This window comes from Chelonoidis abingdonii, chromosome 14 (assembly GCF_003597395.2).
Source record: "Chelonoidis abingdonii isolate Lonesome George chromosome 14, CheloAbing_2.0, whole genome shotgun sequence".
In the NCBI taxonomy this organism is placed as follows: domain Eukaryota; kingdom Metazoa; phylum Chordata; order Testudines; family Testudinidae; genus Chelonoidis; species Chelonoidis abingdonii.
Genome location: NC_133782.1, coordinates 40,183,471 through 40,203,834, shown reverse-complemented (window position 1 = coordinate 40,203,834; position 20,364 = coordinate 40,183,471). Strand labels below are relative to the sequence as shown.

Here is a 20,364-nt window from a genome sequence, read left to right as displayed (position 1 = left end):
TTCCCTTCTCCTCCCCACCTAACTCTCCCTCAGAGCTGAAGCAGCAGCTTCCTCCCCTACTGCCCCCAGGCTCCCACTATTGGCAGTGCTGTTTGATGACCTCTCCATCCTGGCACAGGCATGCCTCCACACAGAAGGAGGAGAGGGAGAGATCAGCAAGGCAAATCCGGCAGAGACACTGGGCGGGAGGTAATGGTGGAACCCAGTCCGTGCCCCCTCCCATGGTCACCTCTCGCAGGAAGGGAGCAGGCAGGCTGCGTGCAGTGCCCTGTGGTGCTCAGCTCGCAGAGCTAAGTATGTTATTCACTGTCCTGGCCGGAAGGCAGGGGAAAGACAAGCCCTTCACCTGACAAGTAGGGGGCTCTTAAGGGTGAGGGGACGAGAAGAGGGTGGAACCCAGACCTGCTCCAACTAACAACAACCAGATAGCAGGGCTGCTCCAGACCCACCAGTGACTGAACAGTAGACAGAGACAATGCTGAACAGACTCCATCCTTCAACACCAGCCCCAACTACCCGCCACTCCCAGACAATCAGCTCAGCACCCGGACGGCTGCCCGAGTTTTCTACAGGGACCTCTGTTCCCTGGAGAGTGGAGGGACCCACCTGCTGGCACCCAGCCCTGGCGCGCTCGTTTCCACCAGGAGTTACACCGAAGAAGGTGAGCTGCTTAATGGTAGTGAATCATACAAGCTGGAGCAGAACAGAGAGAGATTATATTTCTAAGCTGGCATGATGTAAGTAGATGTATGACTAGTCGAAGTGTACATCGAATCAGCTTACTTTGCGTCTTGCGGCGCGGGAATCGATGGCCTCCGTCCCTAGCGACTCCACTTCCGCCTTTCGCCGCAGTGCGTTCTGGAGCCGACGGCAGAGCAGATCGGTGGATAGGATTTATCGCGAAACACTAAAGCATAAAATTCGATCCCCGACAGATCGATTACTACCACATGGTAGACGTACCCTGAGTGAGCACTCAAGCTGCAAGTGGATGTGTGTTTTCCTCCGCCCTGACCCTGGCTGGCGGCAGGATAGGTCACGAGGACAAGGGATGTATCAAATGCGCCCCATCAGTACGTCGCCCTGGGCAGCGTCCCGTAAGTCCCTGCGGCAAAGCCGGTCCTCACCCTGACCCGCAGCCCCCTCTCCTCCCACCATGCCCTCATTCTGGAACCCCAGCCCCCCCTTCCCACCATGCCCCTCACTCTGACCCCCAGCCCGCCCTCCCTCCACCATGCCCTCACTCCTGACCCACAGCCCCCTCCCTCCCACAATGCCCTCACTCTGACCCACAGCCCCCCTCCCTCCCCACAATGCCTCTCACTCCTGACCCGCAGCCCCCCTCCCCTCCCACCATGCCCCTCATTCCTGACCCACAACCCCCCTCCCCTCCCACCATGCCCCTCACCCCCAAACCACAGAGCCCCTACTCCCCTGTGCCCCTCACTACCGACCCGCAGCCCTCTGCTATCCCAGCCCTGGGCCCCCTGCACATCACCTCCCCCACAGGGAGCCACTCACCTTCCACAGCGGGTACCCCTCATACATGTGGAACCGGCCCTTCATCACCACACAGCTTACGCCTGCCAGCCTCCCGAACACCAGCTTCCCCGCATGGCCCACCACTGCCAGAGATGGGAAAGCGTTAAACACCGGCCCCAGGGCCTCTTACGCAGTGTAGGTCCTGCCTCGCCCTCTGCATCTCCCACCCCTCGCCCCATATAGCCGCCCCTTCCCATTTCCCATCCTCTGTTGCCCCTAGTGCCCATTATACCAGTGGTTTTCAAACTTTTTTTTCTGGGGACCCAGTTGAGAAAACTGTTGATGCCCATGACCCAGGGGAGCTGGAGATGAGGGGTTTAGGGTGTGAGAGGGACTCAGGGCTGAAGCAGAGGTTTGGGGTACAGGGGATGAGGGCTGTGGGGTGGGGCCGGGAATGAGGAATTCAGGGTGTGGGAGAGTATCTGGGCTTGGGCGTGGGTTGGGGTGCAAGAGGGGGGTCAGGGCTCTGGGCTGGGGATGAGGAGTCTGGGGTGCAGGAGGGGCTCTGGGTTTGGGAGGGGCTCAAGTTTGGGGTGTGGGAGGCGGTCAGGGCTCTGGGCTGGGGGTGCAGGCTCTGGGGTAGGGCAGGGGATTGGGGTTCAGGAGACGGTCAGGGCTCTGAGCTGGGAATGAGGAGTTTGGGGTGCAGGAGGGGATCCAGGTTTGGGGGCGGCTCAGGGCTGGGGCAAGGAGGGGGTTGTGGTGCAGGAGGGTGTCAGGGCTCTGGACTGGGGGTGCAGGCTCTGGGGTGGGGCAGAGGATTGGGGTGTGGGAGGGGGTCAGGGCTCTGAGCTGGGAATGAGGAGTTTGGGTGCAGGAGGGGATCCAGGTTTGGGGGCGACTCAGGGCTGGGGCAGGGAGGGGGTTATGGTGCGGGAGGGTGTCAGGGCTCTGGGCTGGGGGTGCAGGCTCTGGGATGGGGCAGGGGATTGGGGTTCGGAAGGGGGTCAGGGCTCTGGGTTAGGGGTGAGGAGTTTGGGGTGCAGGAGGGGATCCAGGTTTGGGGGTGGCTCAGGGCTGGGGCAGGGAGGGGGTTGTGGTGCGGGAGGGTGTCAGGGTTCTGGGCTGAGGATGCAGGCTCTGGGGTGGGGCAGGGGATTGGGGTGCGGGAGGGTGTCAGGGTTCTGGGCTGGGGGTGCAGGCTCTGGGATGGGGCAGGGGTGGATTGGGTGTTCGGGAAGGGGGTAGGGCTCTTGGGTTTAGGGGGTGAGGAGTTTTGGGGTGCAGGAGGGGATCCAAGGTTGGGGGCGGCCAGGGCTGGGCCAGGGAGGGGTTGTGGTGCGGGAGGTGCCAGGGTTCTGGCTTGAGGAATGCAAGGCTCTGGGTGGGGGCCAGGGGATTGGGGTGCGGGAGGAGTGTCAGGGTTCTGGGCTGAGGATGCAGGCTCTGGGGTGGGGCAAGGGGGTTGTGGTGCGGGGAGGGTGAGGTTATGGGGGGGGTGGTGGGTTGGGGGTGGGGCAGGGGATGGGGTGACGGGAGGGTGTCAGGGTTCTGGCGAGGATGCAAGGTCTGGGGTGGAGACAAGGATTGGGGTGTGGGGAGAGTGTCAGGTTCTGGCTGGGGGTCAGCTCGGATGGCAGGGATTGGGTCGGGCGCAGATCACCTCCAAGCAGCTCCCAGTCCCAGCGCAGCCAGGGTGTCACCTACGACTGCACTGCGCCCCAGAAACAGCAGCGTGTCTCGGCTCCAGGGTGAGCACTGCAAATGACCCGCCAACTCTCCGCTACAGGCCAACCCCGGGGCGTACTCTGGAGTGGGGTGTGCGCGGAGCTTGGCCCCCTGCCTGGAAGAAATGACCCGCCGACGCTGCTTCCGGGCACGCGCAGTGTCGGAAGGTAGACAGCCTCACTATCAGCCAAGCAGCACTGCCCAACTTGGACTATTAAACGCGCCTGGTCACGGGGTGCGAGAGACGAAGGTGACCCACGCGCCAGGAGTGCCGCAACGTAAGTAGTGGGGATGACTAGGGTGAACGCACTATACTAGTAAAACGGATGGGGGTAAAGCAGCCTATATAAGGCAATAGCAAAACATATCAGACTGTCGTATATAAATCGGAACACTGGAACACTAGTCGTGATCACTGGCTTGAAAAAAGACTGCTATACAGTACAGTGCTCTTTCCCACCCCGACACCTGCTGCCCCTACGCCAATGATACACTACAGCCCCTCACTCGCTCCTATGCCCCAACAGTCCCCTCTCACATCGCTCACCTAAAGGCGCCACTAACAGTACAGCCACCCCTACAACCCCACCATCCTGCTCCCTAGCGCCCATAATACAGACAGCCACCCTTCCACCGCCGCCCACCCCTGCTCCGCCCCCTATTGCGCTCCACCCATATACAGTACAGCCACCCCTCTTCCACCCCACCACTCTGCTCACACCCCTTCCTGCCCCCCACCACTCGCTGCCACTAGTGCCCAACTAACAGTACAGCCACACCACTCCTCGCAGCCCCACCATCGTGCCTGCCCCTAGGCCCACTATACAGTACAGCCACCCCTTCCCCCCCCACCCTCCTGCTGCCCCCCTAGTGCCCATTATACAATAACAGCCGCCTCTCGCCCAAACCTCTGTGCCCCTAAGGGCCCATTATACAGTAATGCCCACACCTTCCCCCATGCCACCCTCTGCTGCCAGTGCCGTGACCGCCTTTCCAGCCTCACCAGCGCTGTCCACCCTATGCCCATTATAACAGTAATAGCCGCTCTTCCCCACCCCACCCCTGGCCCTATGCCCATAACAATATAGCCGCCCTTCCTGCCCCACCGTCTGCTGCCCCCTAAGTGCCTAACAGTATATCCGCCGCTTCGCCAGGATACCTGTGCTGGGAAGTGGAATATCCGTGTAGTTAAAAACCACTGATCTTCAACCTGGTCAGCCAAGGCCCCCGAGGCCAGAGCCACAAGATAATGGCCAAGCTGGGCCGGTGCTTGGTGTGACCCACGCCAGTCGGTGTTCCCTTGTGCTGCTCGTAACGTACCTGCCGGGGAAAGAGACGTGAAAGAATTAAAATAAACCGAATTATTTGTGTACACAGCAGGGCTGATCCCCTCCCAGCAGGAGGACAACAGGACGTGCACACACACAGTCGCTTTTTCTTTGTCGTTGCTTTTCACACACACACAGAGCAGGGCTCCATCCCGTCCAGCAGGGGGCCCAGGGACACACACACACAGAGCAAGGCCCTTCCCTCTAGCAGGGGCCGCAGGGACAACACCCACAACACAACACACAGACAACACACAGCGACACACAGAAGGACCCCCCCCCCACCATCTCAAAGGATATGAGGCGGCATAGGGGTGGGGAGGAGGTGCAGGCTGCAGGGGTAACGGGGGGCTGGAAGCCAAGGCTGGGTCAGAGGGAGGACGCTGGGGTGGGAGAGACCACGCTGGGGCAGGACGGAAATGGCAGAACGAGGGGAAGAGAAATGACCAGGAGGAGTGGGAAGGCCCAGGAGCCAGGGACGAGGACAGGGACCTCTGGGCTGACAGGCTCCTGGGCCAGTCCTGCAGGGAGCTGCCTGCTCTTCATCCCAGAAGGGCCCCAGCCTGGCAGGAAGCGGCACTTTACCAGCACCATCCACCCTGCCAGGGCAAGTGGGGAAATCTCCCCTCACCCCAGCTTTGCCGGTGCCCTGCACTCCAAACCGCAGCCCCTGCTAGCCTGGGCCTGATCTCCCTCACTGGGAGGTGGAGAAGGGTGCTGTGAGCGGGCAGCCTGCAGAGTCAGGCAGGCTGGCCTGGGACTGCTCTCAGGCTGGCTGATCGTTAACTAAGGGGTGTATGGGAAGGGGTGGGGAGCAGGGTCAGCCCAGGCCACTGGTGAGGAAGTGGCTGCCCCAGGGGCCCGTTACTCTGCAGGGCCGGGCACTGGAAAGCACCACTTGGGCGGTGGTTTCCCAGAATAGAGAAACATCTCTGCCCCGATTCCTGCTGGTCCCCCCTCAGCCGTTACACTACAGGGCCCTGCGCTGGCAGGCTGCCATCTGGGCGGTGGTTTCCCAGAATAGAGAAACGGTCTCTGCCCCAAATCCCCGCTGCCCCCCTTCCACTCTCCCCAGATTGAGTCACATGTTGGGTTTTGGAGGGAAACTTGCCAAACTAGCTGTTTGGTTCAGACGGCTTTGACTCATCCGGGTGCTGGGCGAGCCTGGAGGCGCAATGAACGTGACAATCCAGTCTTAGAAAGGGGTGGAATAGGGCACTGTGGGGCGGGACTCAGGGGCACCGGTAAACTCTCCTTGCAGCTGCCAGATCAGGGCCAGCGCCCCCCTGGAGTGGAACAGCCCCATGCCCCATTCCCTGGCCCCCTGAGCCATCCAGTCCCCCCCTCCCCCACCAGCAGGGCATTAGGGGGTCAGGGAGAGTCCCACATTCCCTACAGGAGCAGACGGCCCCTCACCCATTATGAGTGGGTCAGAACTAGTTCTCTTGCACCAGGCTGAGGTCACTGTGCAGGGCTCCCCGCAGCTGGGGGTGCAGCGCAGCAGGAGGCACTGGGCTGTGGGGGAGTACAGCACCTGGCACAGTGGGGTGCTGTGTTACAAGGGGAGTACAGCAGGGGGCACCAGGCTACAGGGGGGCACAGCAGGGAGCACTAGGGGGACATAGCAGAGGAAACAGCAGGGAGTGCTGGGCTGCGGGGGGCACAGCAGAGGCGCTGGGCTGGGGCAGACCCATTGCCCAGCACTAGAGGATCACCCCAGCCCCTCCCTGGGGTCCTGGACCCAGTGCCAGCCGCTGTCAGTGCCAGGGCTAATTAACGCTCCCCCAGACTGCCCGGCACCCCCCCCACCTGCACACACTCACCAGCCCCCAGCGCCTAGACAGCCTCTCAGGGCATCAGTGGCAGAGATCCCAGGTGACCTGGCTCCCAGCCCGCCCCGTAACCACTAGCCCGCACTCCCCTCCCCTCCCTGGGGATAGAACCCAGGAGCCCTGGTCCCCGGCCTTCCGGGAGAGGACCCAGGAGCCCGCCCCTCTCCCCACGCACACCTGCGCTCCTCCGATGCTGCCGGCTCCATGGCGAGTCCGGGCGATGCTGAGCCGGGCGCGGCCGGGCCCGGGTGACTCTGGCTGCTTCGCCCCGCCCCCGGCCCGGCCCCGCCAGCCCCAGCTCGTTCCCTGCCCTGCACCGGCTCCGGAGGAGAGCCCCACACCCCGTCCTGCAGCAGCCGGGGAGACCCCCCCCACCTAGCTCCCCAGTGCCCAGGGGCGAGATCCCCCATTTTAGCCCCTCAGCGCCAGACACCCCCCAACATTGGGGGAGACCCCCCTATTCTAGACCCCCCATTCCCAGACCCCCAGTGCCCAGGTGAGACCCCCCCCATTCCCAGACCCTCACTGCCCAGGGGAAACCCCACCATTCCCAGCCCTCCAGCACCAGGGGGGGACACCGCGTTTTACCCCCTTACCATTCCCAGCCCCTCAGCGCCAGAGAAACCCCCCTTTCCAGCCCACCCGCATTGGGGGAGACCCGCTATACTGCCCCCCCTTCCCAGCCCCTCAGTGCCCAGAGGAGACACCCCCCCATTCCAGCCCCCCAGCACCTGGGGAGACCCCATAGTTCTAGCCCTCCCATTCCCAGTCTCCCAGCACCGGGGGAGACCCCCATTCTATCCCCTCCTCATTCTCAGACCCTCAATGCCAGAGACCCCCCGAAATCTAGTCCCCCTATCCCCAGCCCCAGAGATACCTCCATTCCAGCCCCCAGCGCCAGAGACACCCCTCAACCCAACCCCGTTTCACCCAGACTCCCGGCGTCAGAGACACACCCCTTTCCAGCCTCCCTACTGCCAGCTCCCCAGTGCCAGACACCCCCCAACCCAGCCCCACAAAGCACCAGAAACCCTCCATCCAGCCCCCCTACTTCCAATCCTCCAGCGCCAGAGACACCCCCATTTCCAGCCCCCCAGGGCCAGAGAAACCCCCACTCTAGCCCCCCCATTTCCAGCCCCCCAGGGCCAGAGAAACCCCCACTCTAGCCCCCCATTTTCAGGCCCCCGGCGTCGGGGAGTGACCAAACCTCCCGGTATTCGGGGCTTTCCCTTACACAAGTAACAGTAACCCCCCCCCCGGCTGTTCACTCTGCCGCAGCGCTGGAGCGCCCCGCCCCCACCCCGCAGAACGCCCCTGCCTCCCACTGGCCACCCCCTGGCGGGGAGAGGGGGCTCGGGAGCGGGACCACATCCGTCCCCCCCAGCGAAATCGGGGCAAATTTACGCGGTTTGGGGGGGCTGGGAAAACCCTGGGCAGATCGGGGGCGGGGCCTTTCCCCCTGACAAGGAGCCCAGGGTTGCGGGGGGGCGTGGTTATAAGGAGGGTCGTTGCCAGGCAGTGGGAGGGGCCAGCGCTGGGGGAGGGGTTATGGCCAACGGGGCAGAGCCCGGCTAAACTAACAGGCGAAACAGCCAACCGCGCCTGGAGGGCGGGCCGGAGCAGCCATGGGGGCGGGGCTTGGTGGGCAGTCACATGGACAGGGCGATTTGGACTCCCGCCAACAGCGGGGGCCCGCGGGGTCGCGGGAGGGGTAGTTGTTGTGCCCAGCCATTCAGGAGACGTGAAAGTGATGACGATTCAACGGGCTGAGCGATTGGCCAATCAGAGGATGTTGCCTTCATCATGTGAGACTGATTGGGGCAATAGCGTGTAAGAGAAGCCTCCGGGGTCACGTGGAGAAAGGCGCCGTTGGTCGAGCCATTGAGGAGCGCAGTTCGGGTCACATGAGGAAGGCGACGAATCCAGCCAATCGGCGGGGAGAACTGATGTCACGTGCGGGGAAGTGCCCGCCGTCCGTCAATGAGAGGGCTCACCTGACGCTAGTGTAACTTGAGGGCTACCCACTTGCATCTTGGCTAATAGGCGGCCACCCCCACACGTGACCCAGGACGTCACTGCGGGGAGCCTGGGACGGGCGCTACGGCAACCGGGAAGCGGCGATGTCGGGGGACGGCGAACGCTCCCCGTTGCTGCCCGCGGAGTTTGGCGAGCCGGGCACTCCCGGGGCGGGCGGGAACCTGGCCGGGCCTGGCGGGCTCGTGCCCTCCGCGCCGCTCCCACCCTACGGGGGCCCCGCGGCAGGAAAGCCGGCCCCGCCCCATGGTGAGCGGCCCCCCCTCACGGCCCCGAAGGGCTGTCGGGGCTGCAGCTCCGGGGAGGGGTTAGGAGTCTCGGTGGGCGGGGCTGTGGGGGCTGCAGGTTCGGGGGCGGGGTTAGGGGTCTCGGTGGGCGGGGCTGTGGGAGCTGCAGGTTCCAGGGTGGGGTTAGGGGTTTCGGTGGGTGGGACTGTTGGAGGCTGCAGATGTCAGGGAGGGGCTGGTGGGCGGGGCTAAGGGAACTGGGCGGAGCTCTGTGGGTTGCTGAGCTGATGGCTGAAGGGTGGCATTGGCACTGGGGAAGGAGCTTGAGGTGGTGGCTGTGGCTAAGGGGCCTAGCACAGGCTGCACTGTGGGTGGCTGTAGCCTGTGGTTCCATTGCCCAGGCTTCCCACCATTCCCGGATGGGCATCCGGCTGTGCTGCCCGGTGAGGACCCCCCACCCTACTCCCCCATGGCCAGCCCCGACAGCGGCAGCACCCCCATGATCACCTGCCGCGTCTGCCAGAGCCTCATCAACGTGGAGGGCAAGATGCACCAGCACGTCGTGAAGTGCAGCGTCTGCAACGAGGCTACGGTGAGCTGGGAGCCCCGTGGGGGCTGGGCCAGGCTGGGGTGATCTCGCAGCTGTCCCCGGGGAGGGGCTAGATCCCCCATTAACCTCCCCACGAGGTCCCACTATCCTTTCCCCTACCGTATGCCTGTCTTTGTCTTTCCAGCGAGTCTGGCTGGGGCCTCTGAGGGGCCCCCCAGGAATGAGAGGGATTTGGGGGTTGTTTGTTGGCCCCTGGCAGAAGGTGTCGGAAGAGGGTTACCCTATAGAGCTGGAATGGTAATTCTTAGCTCTGAAGATTCCCTTGGGATCTGGATGGAGCTGGGAGACCCCAAGGCTGGGACCAGGGGAAGTGGAGCAAAAGGCCTGAGCTTGCTATGCTGCCTTCAGAGCCAGGGATAGAACACAGGAGTCTTGGCTTCCAGCACCCCCCAGGCTCAGGCCTCCTCTTTGTCTCTGCTGCAGCCAATCAAGAATGCCCCCCCAGGAAAGAAGTATGTGAGATGTCCCTGCAACTGCCTGCTGATCTGCAAGGTGACGTCCCAGCGCATTGCCTGCCCCCGGCCCTACTGGTGAGCCACCGAAAGGTTTCCCCTTCTGCCGGGGGGGAGGGCGGCACCAAGGGCACGCCGGGCCTGAGTGACACTTCCCAGGGCTCCTGAGTGGGAGGAAAGCTTGTCTGTACCCGACCAGCCTTTGCTTCAGAAACACAACTTCCAGTGTAGATACAACGCCCTCGCTCTCAGCCATGTAAATGTCTCGTGGTGAATTAGTGTGCAGCTATCGGACCCTGGGGATCCCTGTAACCTCCTGGGCACCCCCTGTGCCTCCTGCCAGTTGGTACCAGTGGTCCCTGGGTCATAGCCTGGCTTGGTACCCAGGACAGGGCAGGGCTCCAGTTTCATCTGTGTTGCTTTCTCTCCCCTGCTGCAGCAAAAGAATCATTAACCTGGGCCCGGTGCACCCAGGGCCCCTGAGCCCCGAGCCCCAGCCTGTGGGAGTACGGGTCATCTGTGGGCATTGCAAGAATACTTTCCTGGTAAGCAGGGGCAGCCAGGACTCCTGGGTTCTGTCCCTGGCTCTGAGAAAGGTGCAGTGTGGGGGTTCAGAAGGAGGACTGGGAACCAGGACTCCTGGGTTCTATCTGTGGTTCTAGGAGGGGAGTCCAGTAGGTAGAGCGGGAGGCTGAGAGCCAGGACCCCTGGATTCTGGCTGTGGGAGGGGCGTGGGGTGCAGCAGTTAGAGCGGGAGGCTGGGAGCCAGGACCCCTGGGTTCTGGCTGTGGGAGGGGCGTGGAGTGCAGTGGGTAGAGTGGGAGGCTGGGAGCCAGGACTCCTGGGTTCTGGCTGTGGGAAGGGCGTGGGGTGCAGCCGGTAGAGCGGGAGGCTGGGAGCCAGGACTCCTGGGTTCTGGCTGTGGGAAGGGCATGTGGTGGAATGGGTAGAGCAGGAGGCTGGGCTTCCCATATGTGTTTCTCTCTGGTTCACATGCTCCCAGTGGACAGAGTTCACAGACCGCACCTTAGCCCGCTGCCCGCACTGCCGCAAAGTGTAAGTTTCTTGCCCCTCCCCATGGCGGGACCCTTTGCCCCGGGCCACAGCTACAGGCCAGAGAGAGGCTTGGTCCTGGGGGTGGGACTGAGCCCTCATGGGCTTGGGAGGCCAAGGAGTGGAAGGAGCTGGGAAAGCGAGGCCTAAGTGTGGGGTCTACGGGCATGGGGAGTGGTTGAGCTCAGAGGCAGGACTCCTAGGTTCTCTCCCCAGCTCTGGGAGAAGAGTGGGGTCTAGTGGGCCGGGGGCCAGGACTCCTGGGTTCTCTCCCCAGCTCTGGGAGAGGAGTGGGGTCTAGTGGGCCGGGGGCCAGGACTCCTGGGTTCTCTCTCCAGCTCTGGGAGAGGAGTGGGGTCTAGTGGGCTGGGGGCCAAGACTCCTGGGTTCTCTCCCTAGCTCTGGGAGAGGAGTGGGGTCTAGTGGGCCGGGGGCCAGGACTCCTGGGTTCTCTCCCTAGCTCTGGGAAGGAACTGGGTCTGATGGGGCCAGGGGGCAGGACTCCTGGGTTCTCTCCCTGGCTCTGGGAAGGGAATGGGGTTAGTGGGCGGGGGCAGGGGACCAGGACTCCTGGGTGTCCATGTCTGACTCTGACTCTCTTCCCCCAGCTCCTCCATCGGGCGCAGGTACCCCTGGAAGAGATCCATCTGCTGCCTCCTCCTGGGTGTCCTAGCGGCTGTAGCTGCCACGGGCCTAGCGGTGAGTGTGTGACGGAGGCAGGGGAGCGGGCTGTGCTGATGGAGCCGTAGAACTGCCCAGGGCGTCCGAGTCTCTGTGCTGCCCTGGGAGGAAGGGGGCATTGAGTGGGGAAGGGCCTGTTGGACATAGAACCCAGGAGTCCTGATTCCAATCCCGCCCCCCCCCGGCAATCATTAGACCCCCGCTCCCTGTGCAGAGCCAGGCTGGAACCCAGGAGTCCTGACCCTGCTGTCTCTCTCCGCGCAGTTTGGCACATGGAGGCACGCCCGGCGGTACGGTGGGATCTACGCCTCCTGGGCGCTTATCATTCTCCTGGCAGTGCTGTGTCTGGGCCGGGCCATGTACTGGGCCTGCATGCGAGTCAGCCACCCCGTCCAGAACTTCTCCTGAGCCGCCCCTGCTGCGAGGAGCCCCGCCCGTCTCAGCCAGCTCCTGCCCAGCCCCCTGGTCTGCTCCTGTGCCTCTCACCTTGGTTCTGCGCCCCTCCCAACCTGCTGGAGCCTGAGCAGGAGACCCCCACAGGACGGGACCAATGGAGGCGGCTGCGGTGGTCTCAAGGGCTAGGGGCCCACCAGCCCAAGAGGGCAGCTGAACTATGGTAGCTCTGTCCAGACCAACCCGAGAGCGAGCTGGATTACAGTGGCTTGGTTGGGACCCACCCAGCTAGGGGACACTGGGTGACAGAGATAGGACACCCCCCCCCCCCCCAGACCCCACACACCCAAGGGACACTGGAAAATGGAGCTGAGACCAACCGTGCCGGAGACCCCACACACCCAGGGGACACTGGACAATAGAGCTGGAACCCACCACCCCGGAGACCCCACATGCCCGAGGGACACTGGACGACGAAGCTGAGACCCACCGTGCCAGAGACCCCACACACCCAAAGGACCCTGGACAATGGAGTTGGGACCCACCACCCTCTCCCAAGGGACACTGGAGCTGGAACCTCCTCCTCCCCTCCCCACAACACCCCCGCACCAAGGGAGACTGGATGATGGAGCTGGGACCCACCACCCCGGAGACCCCACGCATCCAAGGGACACTGGACGATGGAGCTGAGACCTCCCGTGCCGGAGACCTCACACACCCAAGGGACCCTGGACGATGGAGCTAGGACCCACCACCTCAGAGACCCCACGCACCCAAGGGACACTGGACAACGGAGCTGAGACCCACCGTGCCGGAGACCCCACACACCCAAGGGACACTAGACGATGGACCTGGGACCCACCACCCTGTAAACCCCACGCACCCAAGGCGCACTGGATGACAGAGCTAGGACCCCCCACCCAAGGGACACTGGACAATGGAGATGGGACTCACCACCCATGAGACCCCACACACCCAAGGGACCCTGGACAATGGAGTTGGGACTCACCACCCCCTCCCAAGGGACATGAGCTGGAACCTCCTCCTCCTCCCCTCCCCACAACACCCCCCGCACCGAAGGGACCCTGGCTGACGGAGCGGCAACTCACTGCCCAGGATGAGGTGGCCAGAAGGAAGCCCCCATGGCTGCTTAGTCACGGGGGGTCCCACATCCCTCCTGATGGGGGCACTGCCATGCCCAGCACCCCCTTGGCCTGCAGGGAAGTGGTGTGGGAGGGGGCCCCACAGTGGGGGGGCATTGAGTTCATTCTGGGGGGTGGGACCCGCTGGGGAGGGGAGCTGCCATCGGGGGATGAGAAGGATTCAGCTCACTGCTGCTTCATGATGGGGTCACCTCTTAGGCCACCGTTCACCCCACTGATCTGTGCTCTGTCAGCCATGCCCCCACCCCTCCCAAGCCAGACAGGCCTCTGCCCTGGGGCCACATCGGAGCTGGCGCCCTCTAGAGGGAACAGACCCCATGTCCCGTTCCCTTCCTCACTGAACCAGCTGGTCTCTGCCCTGGGGCCACATCGGAGCTGGCACCTCCTAGAGGGGAAAGACCCTGGGCCCCCTCCCCTGCCCCCCTGAGCCAGCCAGTGTCCACCGTGGGGCTGGATGTGAGCTAGTGCTGCCTAGAGGGGAAAGGCCTGTGCCCCTGCTCTGTTTAGGGACCAATGGTAACTTTTTATTTGGGTGGAGGAGCTGGGGTGGAGCAGCCCCTGTCCCAATCCTCCCCCTGGCAGGGGCACCATCCCTACTACCCGGGAGGAAGCTGCTCTGGGTTTGCTCTTCTCTCTCCCCCCCGGCCCCCACCCCCAGCTGCTCTGGTTCTTTGCACATTCTCGGGAGCGGAGGGGAGCCAATGGGTAATAGCCCCCTTGCATGGGGGTGCTGAGCCTTCCCAGCATGCCTCCGAGCTCCCTCTCAGGGCCACCCCTTCCCATCCAGCCCCTCACCCCGCCCCTCCCCAGGCTGATCGCTGCAGCCTGGGGAGCAGAGCGCTGCCACCATTGCTGCATGGGGGTGTGTGATACTCAGTCCCCTCTCCACAGGCCCCTTGGCTGGACCCTGCCTCTGGGGTGTGGTTTGAGGACCCCCAGTGAGCTGCAGGGGACCAGGGTGAGTTCCCCAGAGGGCTGGTGATGAGGGGCACTGGCCTCCCGCTCGGGGAGGGAGAACGGAACATCTCTGGCCTTGGTTCTTCAGGGATCTTTGCGGGGTGGGACAGGGGTTCATCCCCGTTCCTGGGGCTCCTCGCTGCTCTGGCTTGTATATACTGACCCCTCCCCTGTACATAGCTATTTAAATCCAGCCCCGGCTCCTTCCCCACAGCCCACCCCGTGCAGCGCTACTCTAACCCAGTGTGTCTGTCCCAGCCTGATGGACACCCTGACTGTAAATAAAGAGATTGCTCATGCCACCCACCTGCCTGGCTCCCTCGCTCTGCCCCCATGGTGACCCAGGAGGGGGGAGGGGGGGCCTGTTGCCAGGCTGAGAGCCCACCAGCTCATTACACCACAGGGACAAAGGAACAGCCATGGATGGGGGGGCAGGGGCAGACTCCTCAGCCAGCCCACACTGTGAGGCCTGATCTGAGCTGGTACTCCCTGGAGGGAAAAGGCCCCGTGTCCCATTCCCCACCCCAAGCCAGCCGGTCCCTGCCATGGGGCTGGCACCCCCTAGGTGGGCAGTCGTTGAAGGTGTCTGAGATATCCAGCTAGGGGGCCTGTTAGAGTTCAGTCCTGAGTGCTGGCACTCCCTAGAGCCTCCTGCTCCTGCCTTGGATGTGGATTTCTGGGAGGGGAGTGGGGTCTAGTAGTTACAGCTGGGAGCCAGGACTCCTGTGTTCTCTCCCAGCTCCAGGGGTGGGAGGGGCAGAGTATGTAACAAGAGTCCTGGGAGAGAAGTGTCCTATGTGTGGACTGGTGTCTCCATCAGGCCAGGGCTGGATCCACCCCTTTGCTGGAGATGTGGGGGCCCCCTGAGGATGTCCCTCTGTAGGACCCTAACTCCTCCTTGGCCCAAGTGTGGCTGAACCAGCTGCGGATGGAGTAAGGCAACCCCTGTCCATTCCCTCCCCAGGAGCGAGAAGGCTCTGCCCTTTTGTTGCACCCCAAACCCCCCTTTCAGGTGTGAAGTTGGTGGGATTCCCCCAGAGCACTCCACTGAGATGCATGGGACAGTTCTCCCTCTCCCATCAATGGGCTCAGGCTCTCTGCAGACCCAGGCAGCATCGATAACACTCAGGGCAGCTCCCCCTTGCCCAGCCATTATTTCTGTAACTGGAAGCTGAGGGTCTGCAGGGATCCCTCCGGTCTAGGCTGTGATGTCCCAGGCAGGGACCCCAGTACATCTCTGCTCGCCTTCACTCGCAGCTGCCTCCTTTGGGGGACCCCAGCTAGAAAGGCCAAGGAGCAGCATGAGGGTGAATGTCTCCCAGCCCCGCCAGGGTGAGATGAAACACCGTATCTCCTTTCAAAGCCTTTAATCAATGCTCCTCACAGCTCTGTGGCCCCCCACAGAGAATGGGGGGCTGGTCTCAAGGTGAGGCAGCAGCTTAATTCTACAGATAAAAAATAGCTCCTGGGGTGAGGAATTCTCTGGAGGGTAGGAGCGGGGGCAGCAAGAGGGGAGGCTGGTATATGGGGGGGGTGGGGGTTCTTGGATGGCCCTCAGTGGGTACATTAGTTCAGGGGCCTCTGCTCATGGGGGGAGTGCTCCTGGCCTCTGGGACTGGAGTGTCACTGGGGGAATTTAGGGGTTCAGGGCTGAATTTGGGGGCTCATGGTCTCTGGGATGGGGAGGGGCCAAGGCCCACAAGTTGGGGGGTTGAATCAAGTCTCATTTTGGGGGCAAAGTCACCCCTGATCATGGTGGGGGGAGCCCTTTCCCTCTACTCTCTGGCCTCACAGAGCCATATAGGGGCACATGGCCCCAGTCCCCTCTAGCTCACAAAACCATAGAGGGGTGTACGGGCCACCCTGCTCACAAGACTATAGAGAGAGGAGGCAGGGCCACAGGGATCCCCCCACCTCATGCAGGGCCATAGAGAGGTGTATGGGCCCACTCCCACAGCTATAGAGGGAGTGTTGAGCCCATACGTAGCTGTATGGCCTCAACCCTCGCTCACAGGCCTACACAGGAGTGTTCAGGCCATATCAGGCTGTATGGCCTCCCCCACGCAAAGCCATATAGGGCCACAAGGACCATAGCAGGCTGTATGGCCCAAACCCCCCATCACAGGGCCATATGGGCTGTCAGAGCCATATCAGGCTGTATGGCCCACCCTCCCCCATGCTGCTCACATGGCTACAGGGGTGTCAGGGCCATAGCAAGCTGCATAGGCCACCCCGCTCCCAGGGCCGTACAGGGGTATTGGGACCATATCGAGCTGTATGCCCCCCCACCCCCACCCCGCTCACACGGCCACGTAGAGAGTGATGGGGCAGTGGTCGCTGCCCATGGCCTGGGAGCGGATTTTGCTGTCGCACAGCGCCCCCAACAGGCGTGTCGAGACCAGGAAGTAGTCGAGGCGCCAGCCCACATTCTTGGCACGAGCATTCATCATGTAAGTCCAGAAGGTGTAGGCGTGGAGCGTATTGGGGTAGAGGTGGCGGAAGGTGTCAATGAAGCCGGCCGCCAGCAGCTCCCCAAAGCCCTGGCGCTCCTCAGGCGTGAAGCCCGCAGACTTCTTGTTGCCCTTGGGGTTCTTCAGGTCGATCTCAGTGTGGGCCACGTTGAGGTCCCCGCACAACACCAGGGGCTTGCGAGCATCTAGCCCCCGCAGGTAGGCCCGGAAGGCAGCATCCCAGCGCTGGCGGTACTCCAGCCGCACCAGCCCCCGGCCCGCGTTGGGCACGTAGGCTGTCACCAGAAAGTATGAGGGGAACTCGGCCGTGATCACCCGGCCCTCCTGGTCGTGCTCCTCCTCACCTGCCGGGAGACACGGGGCACGTGTCAGAGGGCAAAGAGGAGAGGCCATGGGTTTGGGGGATGCATGGGCCAGGGGACAAGGGAAAAGGCCAGAGGGCTGGCTGAGGCTGTAGCGGGTGCAGGGGGCCTGGCAGCGGGCAAAGGGGTCTGCAGGCAGAGGTTGGTAGGGGGCACAGTGGGCAGGGAGCACAGGCTCAGCAGGCAGAGGCTGAGGGGTGGGGCAGGTCCCTACCGATGCCATAGGTGATGCTGAGCGGCTCAGTCTTGCAGAGCAGAGCCACCCCACTGTAGCCCTCCTTGGCGCCGGCGCAGGCCCAGTACTTGTGGGGGTACTCGGGCATCTCCCGCATCTCGGGGGGCAGCAGCTTCTCTGCACACTTGGTCTCCTGCAGGCACAGCACATCGGGGTCCTCCTCACGCACCCACTGTGTGGGGAGAGCGGGGTCAGCAGGGCTGGGAGCCTGGAGACCTGGGGTCCCTCTCCAGCCTTGGGAGAGGAGTGGGACTAATGGTTGGGGGGGGGCATGAGAGGCAGGACTCCTGGGGTCTATCTCTTGGGTAGAGCATGATGTCACAGGTGCCTCACTGCTCTCCGACTCTGCTACTGCCTCCCCCCTTCTCAGGAACCTCCCCATCCCCTTTCTCTGGGAATCTCATAGGATGAGGAACAGAACCCAGGTATCCTGCCCCCCAGTTTCACCCCACTTCGCTCCGATTTTTCCTTTCCCTCAGAGCACACGCGTCCTCCCTGCCCCTGGCTGTGGATCTCCGGCGCTGCTTGCTGGGGACCAGCCAGACCAGCAACAGCACTTTGAGACCAGTAAAACTGCTTCCACACTACGGACAGTCCCAGATCCAAGGCCAGAAGGGACTGGTGGAATCGTTTTGTCCAACCGCTTGGATAGCACAGGCTGGCGAACAGCCCTGCAACATTTCCTCCTGCAGAGCTGTTCGCAATAGCCAGGGATGGAGAATCCACCATGACACTTGGCACATTGTTCCAAATAGTCACCTTTGTTATTAAAAATGTCCCCTTATGGCCAGGCTGCATTTGTCAAGCTTCAGCTCCCAGAAGTAAAATAACCTCTGCACCTACTCCAGATTCGCCTGTTTCTACATCCCGGAGTCGTATGCAGGCCCCAGCAATGTCCTGCGAGCTGCTACCCAGCTGCTTATCCGTCCTCACCCCCCAAACCTTTTCCAGACTTCAGACCCATTTTAACAATCCCACTGGAACCAAACCAGGTACAAATCTGGCTGTGGACTAAGCTCAAGGGAATCAGCCATTCATGAACCCACATGAACTTTTCAGTTTTTACAGCTGCAACATTTTCCCCCTGTCCAGCGGGATTTGGGGGATGACAAATGTTCATTTTGAGTTAAAATTTCATTCTGGGTTAGGAAAAGCAAACGTGTTTGGAGATTTAGGACCTCCCACCCCAATCCCCATTTACTGATGGAAATGTAACAGAGACAGGATGCCTAGGATTCAAATTGCCTGTTTTTCTCCTATTCTAGGACATCTCCAAAGGTCTCCGATTTTGGAGAAGAGTTAGTGAGTGCTGAAGGGACCTAGGAGTCCGGGGCGGCAGTAGAGCGGGAAGGGCCACTAAGCAGCTCTGTATCTCTGACACTGGGTGACTTTTCCAATGCACGCCAACGTTCTCACAGCCCTGCCGTTGTTCACTGTGCTCAACTTGGAGGCACAAAGCAGGAGAAGAAAATGGAATAAATCTAAAAATCCCAAATTTCTGGATTTGCAAAAAATCCCGAAATTGTGGATGTGGGAATCCAAACTCCAGGTGGAAAATTTGACCCATGAAATTCACTGCAAAATCCCCCCCCCCCAACCTGGAAGATTTTTTCTGCAGGGAAAACAATCCAATCCCTAACGCGGCTACAGCATTTCTCAGCAGAGCTCAAAGGAGGTCAGGATCCTTATTCCACTGCAAAGGTGGGGAAACTGAGGCACAAGGAGGGGAAAGGACCGGCCCAAGGTCACCTAGCAGATCAATGGCAGAGCCAGAGAGAGAACCCAGAAGTCCTGGCTCCCAGCCCCACTGCTATAACCCACTAGACCCCCCTCCCCTCACTGGGATAGAACCCAGGAGTCCTGGCTCCCAGCCCCCCCTGCTGTAAGCTCTCTAGCTGTAGTCATTAGGCCATGCTGCAGGCTCTGCAGGGGCAGGGGTGGCCTTAGCCCCTGGTACTACCCACTGTAGACCAGGGCCTCAACCTGGGTGGTCCGAACTGGGGAGGAGCTGCATAGCCCAGTGAGGACTGGCAGAGCCCAGCGCCTGGGAGACTCACTCCTACCTCCAGCCCCTTCTTCTTGACCCAAGCCCGGAGCCCGTCCACATTCCATGACGTGACCTTCAGGGTGTACTTCTGCCCACTGCAGGAAGTGAGCTTGTTGGGCGGATCCTGGTACAGGATGGGGCTCTCCGCCACCTTCTCCTTGGGGCCCTTGGCTGCCCCCTTCTTGCTCTTCTTTGCCTCGGGCTCTGTGGAGGGGGAGAGAGAAGGAAAGCTGGGACGTGGCACAGAGCAGCCAGGGGGCTGCCAAGAACATAAGATTGGCCCTACGGGGTCAAACCAAAGGACCATCCAGCCCTCCTAGCATGATGCACAAGACATGGTGGGGAGCGCCATGCCGCAGGGTCTGGGCAGGGCTCGGAAGCGGGCACCGTGCCACGGGGAGCACGAGGGGGTGCCAGGGAGCAGGGAGGGGTTGCTGTGCCACGGGGCCGTGGTTACCTGTGGCCTCGAGCTCGTCCGCACTGTCCACATCCTCTGCCTTCTTCCCCCGTTTGGGCATCTCCTGCCACCAGCTGGGCCCTGTGATGAGGAGCCGACACCGCCGAGCCACAAGCCGCAGGATCCTGGGGGGGAAGCGGGTGGGCACAGGGCAATCAGCACCAGGGCCACAGGCCACGGACCAGGGAGGATGGGCCCAATGCCTAGTCCCGCTCCCCAGCCAATCACAAACCTTCTTGCGTTAGTCTACCCAGTCTCTGCCCACTCACAGAGCTCCCCGCACAATAACCCCCCGCTCCCCAGCCAATCGCAGCCCTCCTCGGAAAATAAACACCCAGCTCCCTGGCCAATTAACACACACGCCCGGGGCCAACAAACCCCCACCTCCCTGGCCGATCACGGCCCTCGCAGCACGTTACCCACCCGCTCTCCGGCCAATCACAGAGCTCCGCGTACAATAAACACCCACCTGCCTGGCCAGTCGCGGCCCTCCCGCGCAGTCACCCCCGCCCGGCTCCCGGCCAATCGGGCCCCGCTCCGAGCCCCGTGCGCCCCACGACCCGTCCGGGAACAAAGCGCAGCAGGGTCCGACCGGGACACGTGCGGCAGGGTCACGTGCCGGGGGCCGGGGCTGCAGGGGACTGAGGGGGACGGAAATGGGCGGGACTCCCGAGTCACGTGCGGAAGGAGGGACTGGGACCTCTGGAGTCACGCGGGGCGGAGTGGGCGTGGCCATAGCGCTCTGAGTCACGTGCCGCGAGAGGGGCGGGGTCCCGCTCTGACGTGGGCGCGGGAGGCTCCAGGCTGCTCGCGCCGCGCCGGCCGGGCCATGCGCGCGGTGACGGGGCTGGG

The 20,364-nt window shown here is 62.5% G+C and overlaps 3 protein-coding genes across 3 annotated transcripts in view; 1 reads left to right on the top strand and 2 right to left on the bottom strand.

The window, feature by feature from the left end:
* Positions 1–4,530, bottom strand: part of PNP (purine nucleoside phosphorylase) — a 13,587-nt gene extending 9,057 nt beyond the window's left edge. Inside the window, exons 1-2 of the mRNA XM_075072403.1 lie at positions 4,370–4,530; positions 1,522–1,625 (exon numbers count right to left, since the gene is read on the bottom strand). Of these exons, the coding sequence (XP_074928504.1) occupies positions 1,522–1,566 (45 nt within the window). The 5' untranslated portion in view covers positions 1,567–1,625; positions 4,370–4,530. The remainder of the gene's footprint in view (positions 1–1,521; positions 1,626–4,369) is intronic.
* Positions 4,531–8,392: 3,862 nt separating this feature from the next.
* On the top strand, positions 8,393–12,149 carry PIP4P1 (phosphatidylinositol-4,5-bisphosphate 4-phosphatase 1). The gene is made up of 7 exons (XM_032765696.2): positions 8,393–8,653; positions 9,033–9,223; positions 9,665–9,771; positions 10,133–10,238; positions 10,697–10,749; positions 11,355–11,445; positions 11,692–12,149. The coding sequence occupies exons 1-7, from the start codon at positions 8,491–8,493 to the stop codon at positions 11,833–11,835; spliced, it is 855 nt and encodes a 284-aa protein (XP_032621587.1). The 5' UTR covers positions 8,393–8,490; the 3' UTR covers positions 11,836–12,149.
* A 3,143-nt stretch (positions 12,150–15,292) lies between these two features.
* APEX1 (apurinic/apyrimidinic endodeoxyribonuclease 1) lies at positions 15,293–20,129 on the bottom strand. The gene is made up of 5 exons (XM_075072402.1): positions 19,936–20,129; positions 19,513–19,637; positions 19,072–19,259; positions 16,988–17,180; positions 15,293–16,755 (listed from the first exon to the last, which is right to left on the bottom strand). Exons 2-5 carry the CDS (start codon positions 19,571–19,573, stop codon positions 16,241–16,243), a joined length of 957 nt encoding a protein of 318 aa, XP_074928503.1. The 5' UTR covers positions 19,574–19,637; positions 19,936–20,129; the 3' UTR covers positions 15,293–16,240.
* Positions 20,130–20,364: the final 235 nt, after the last annotated feature.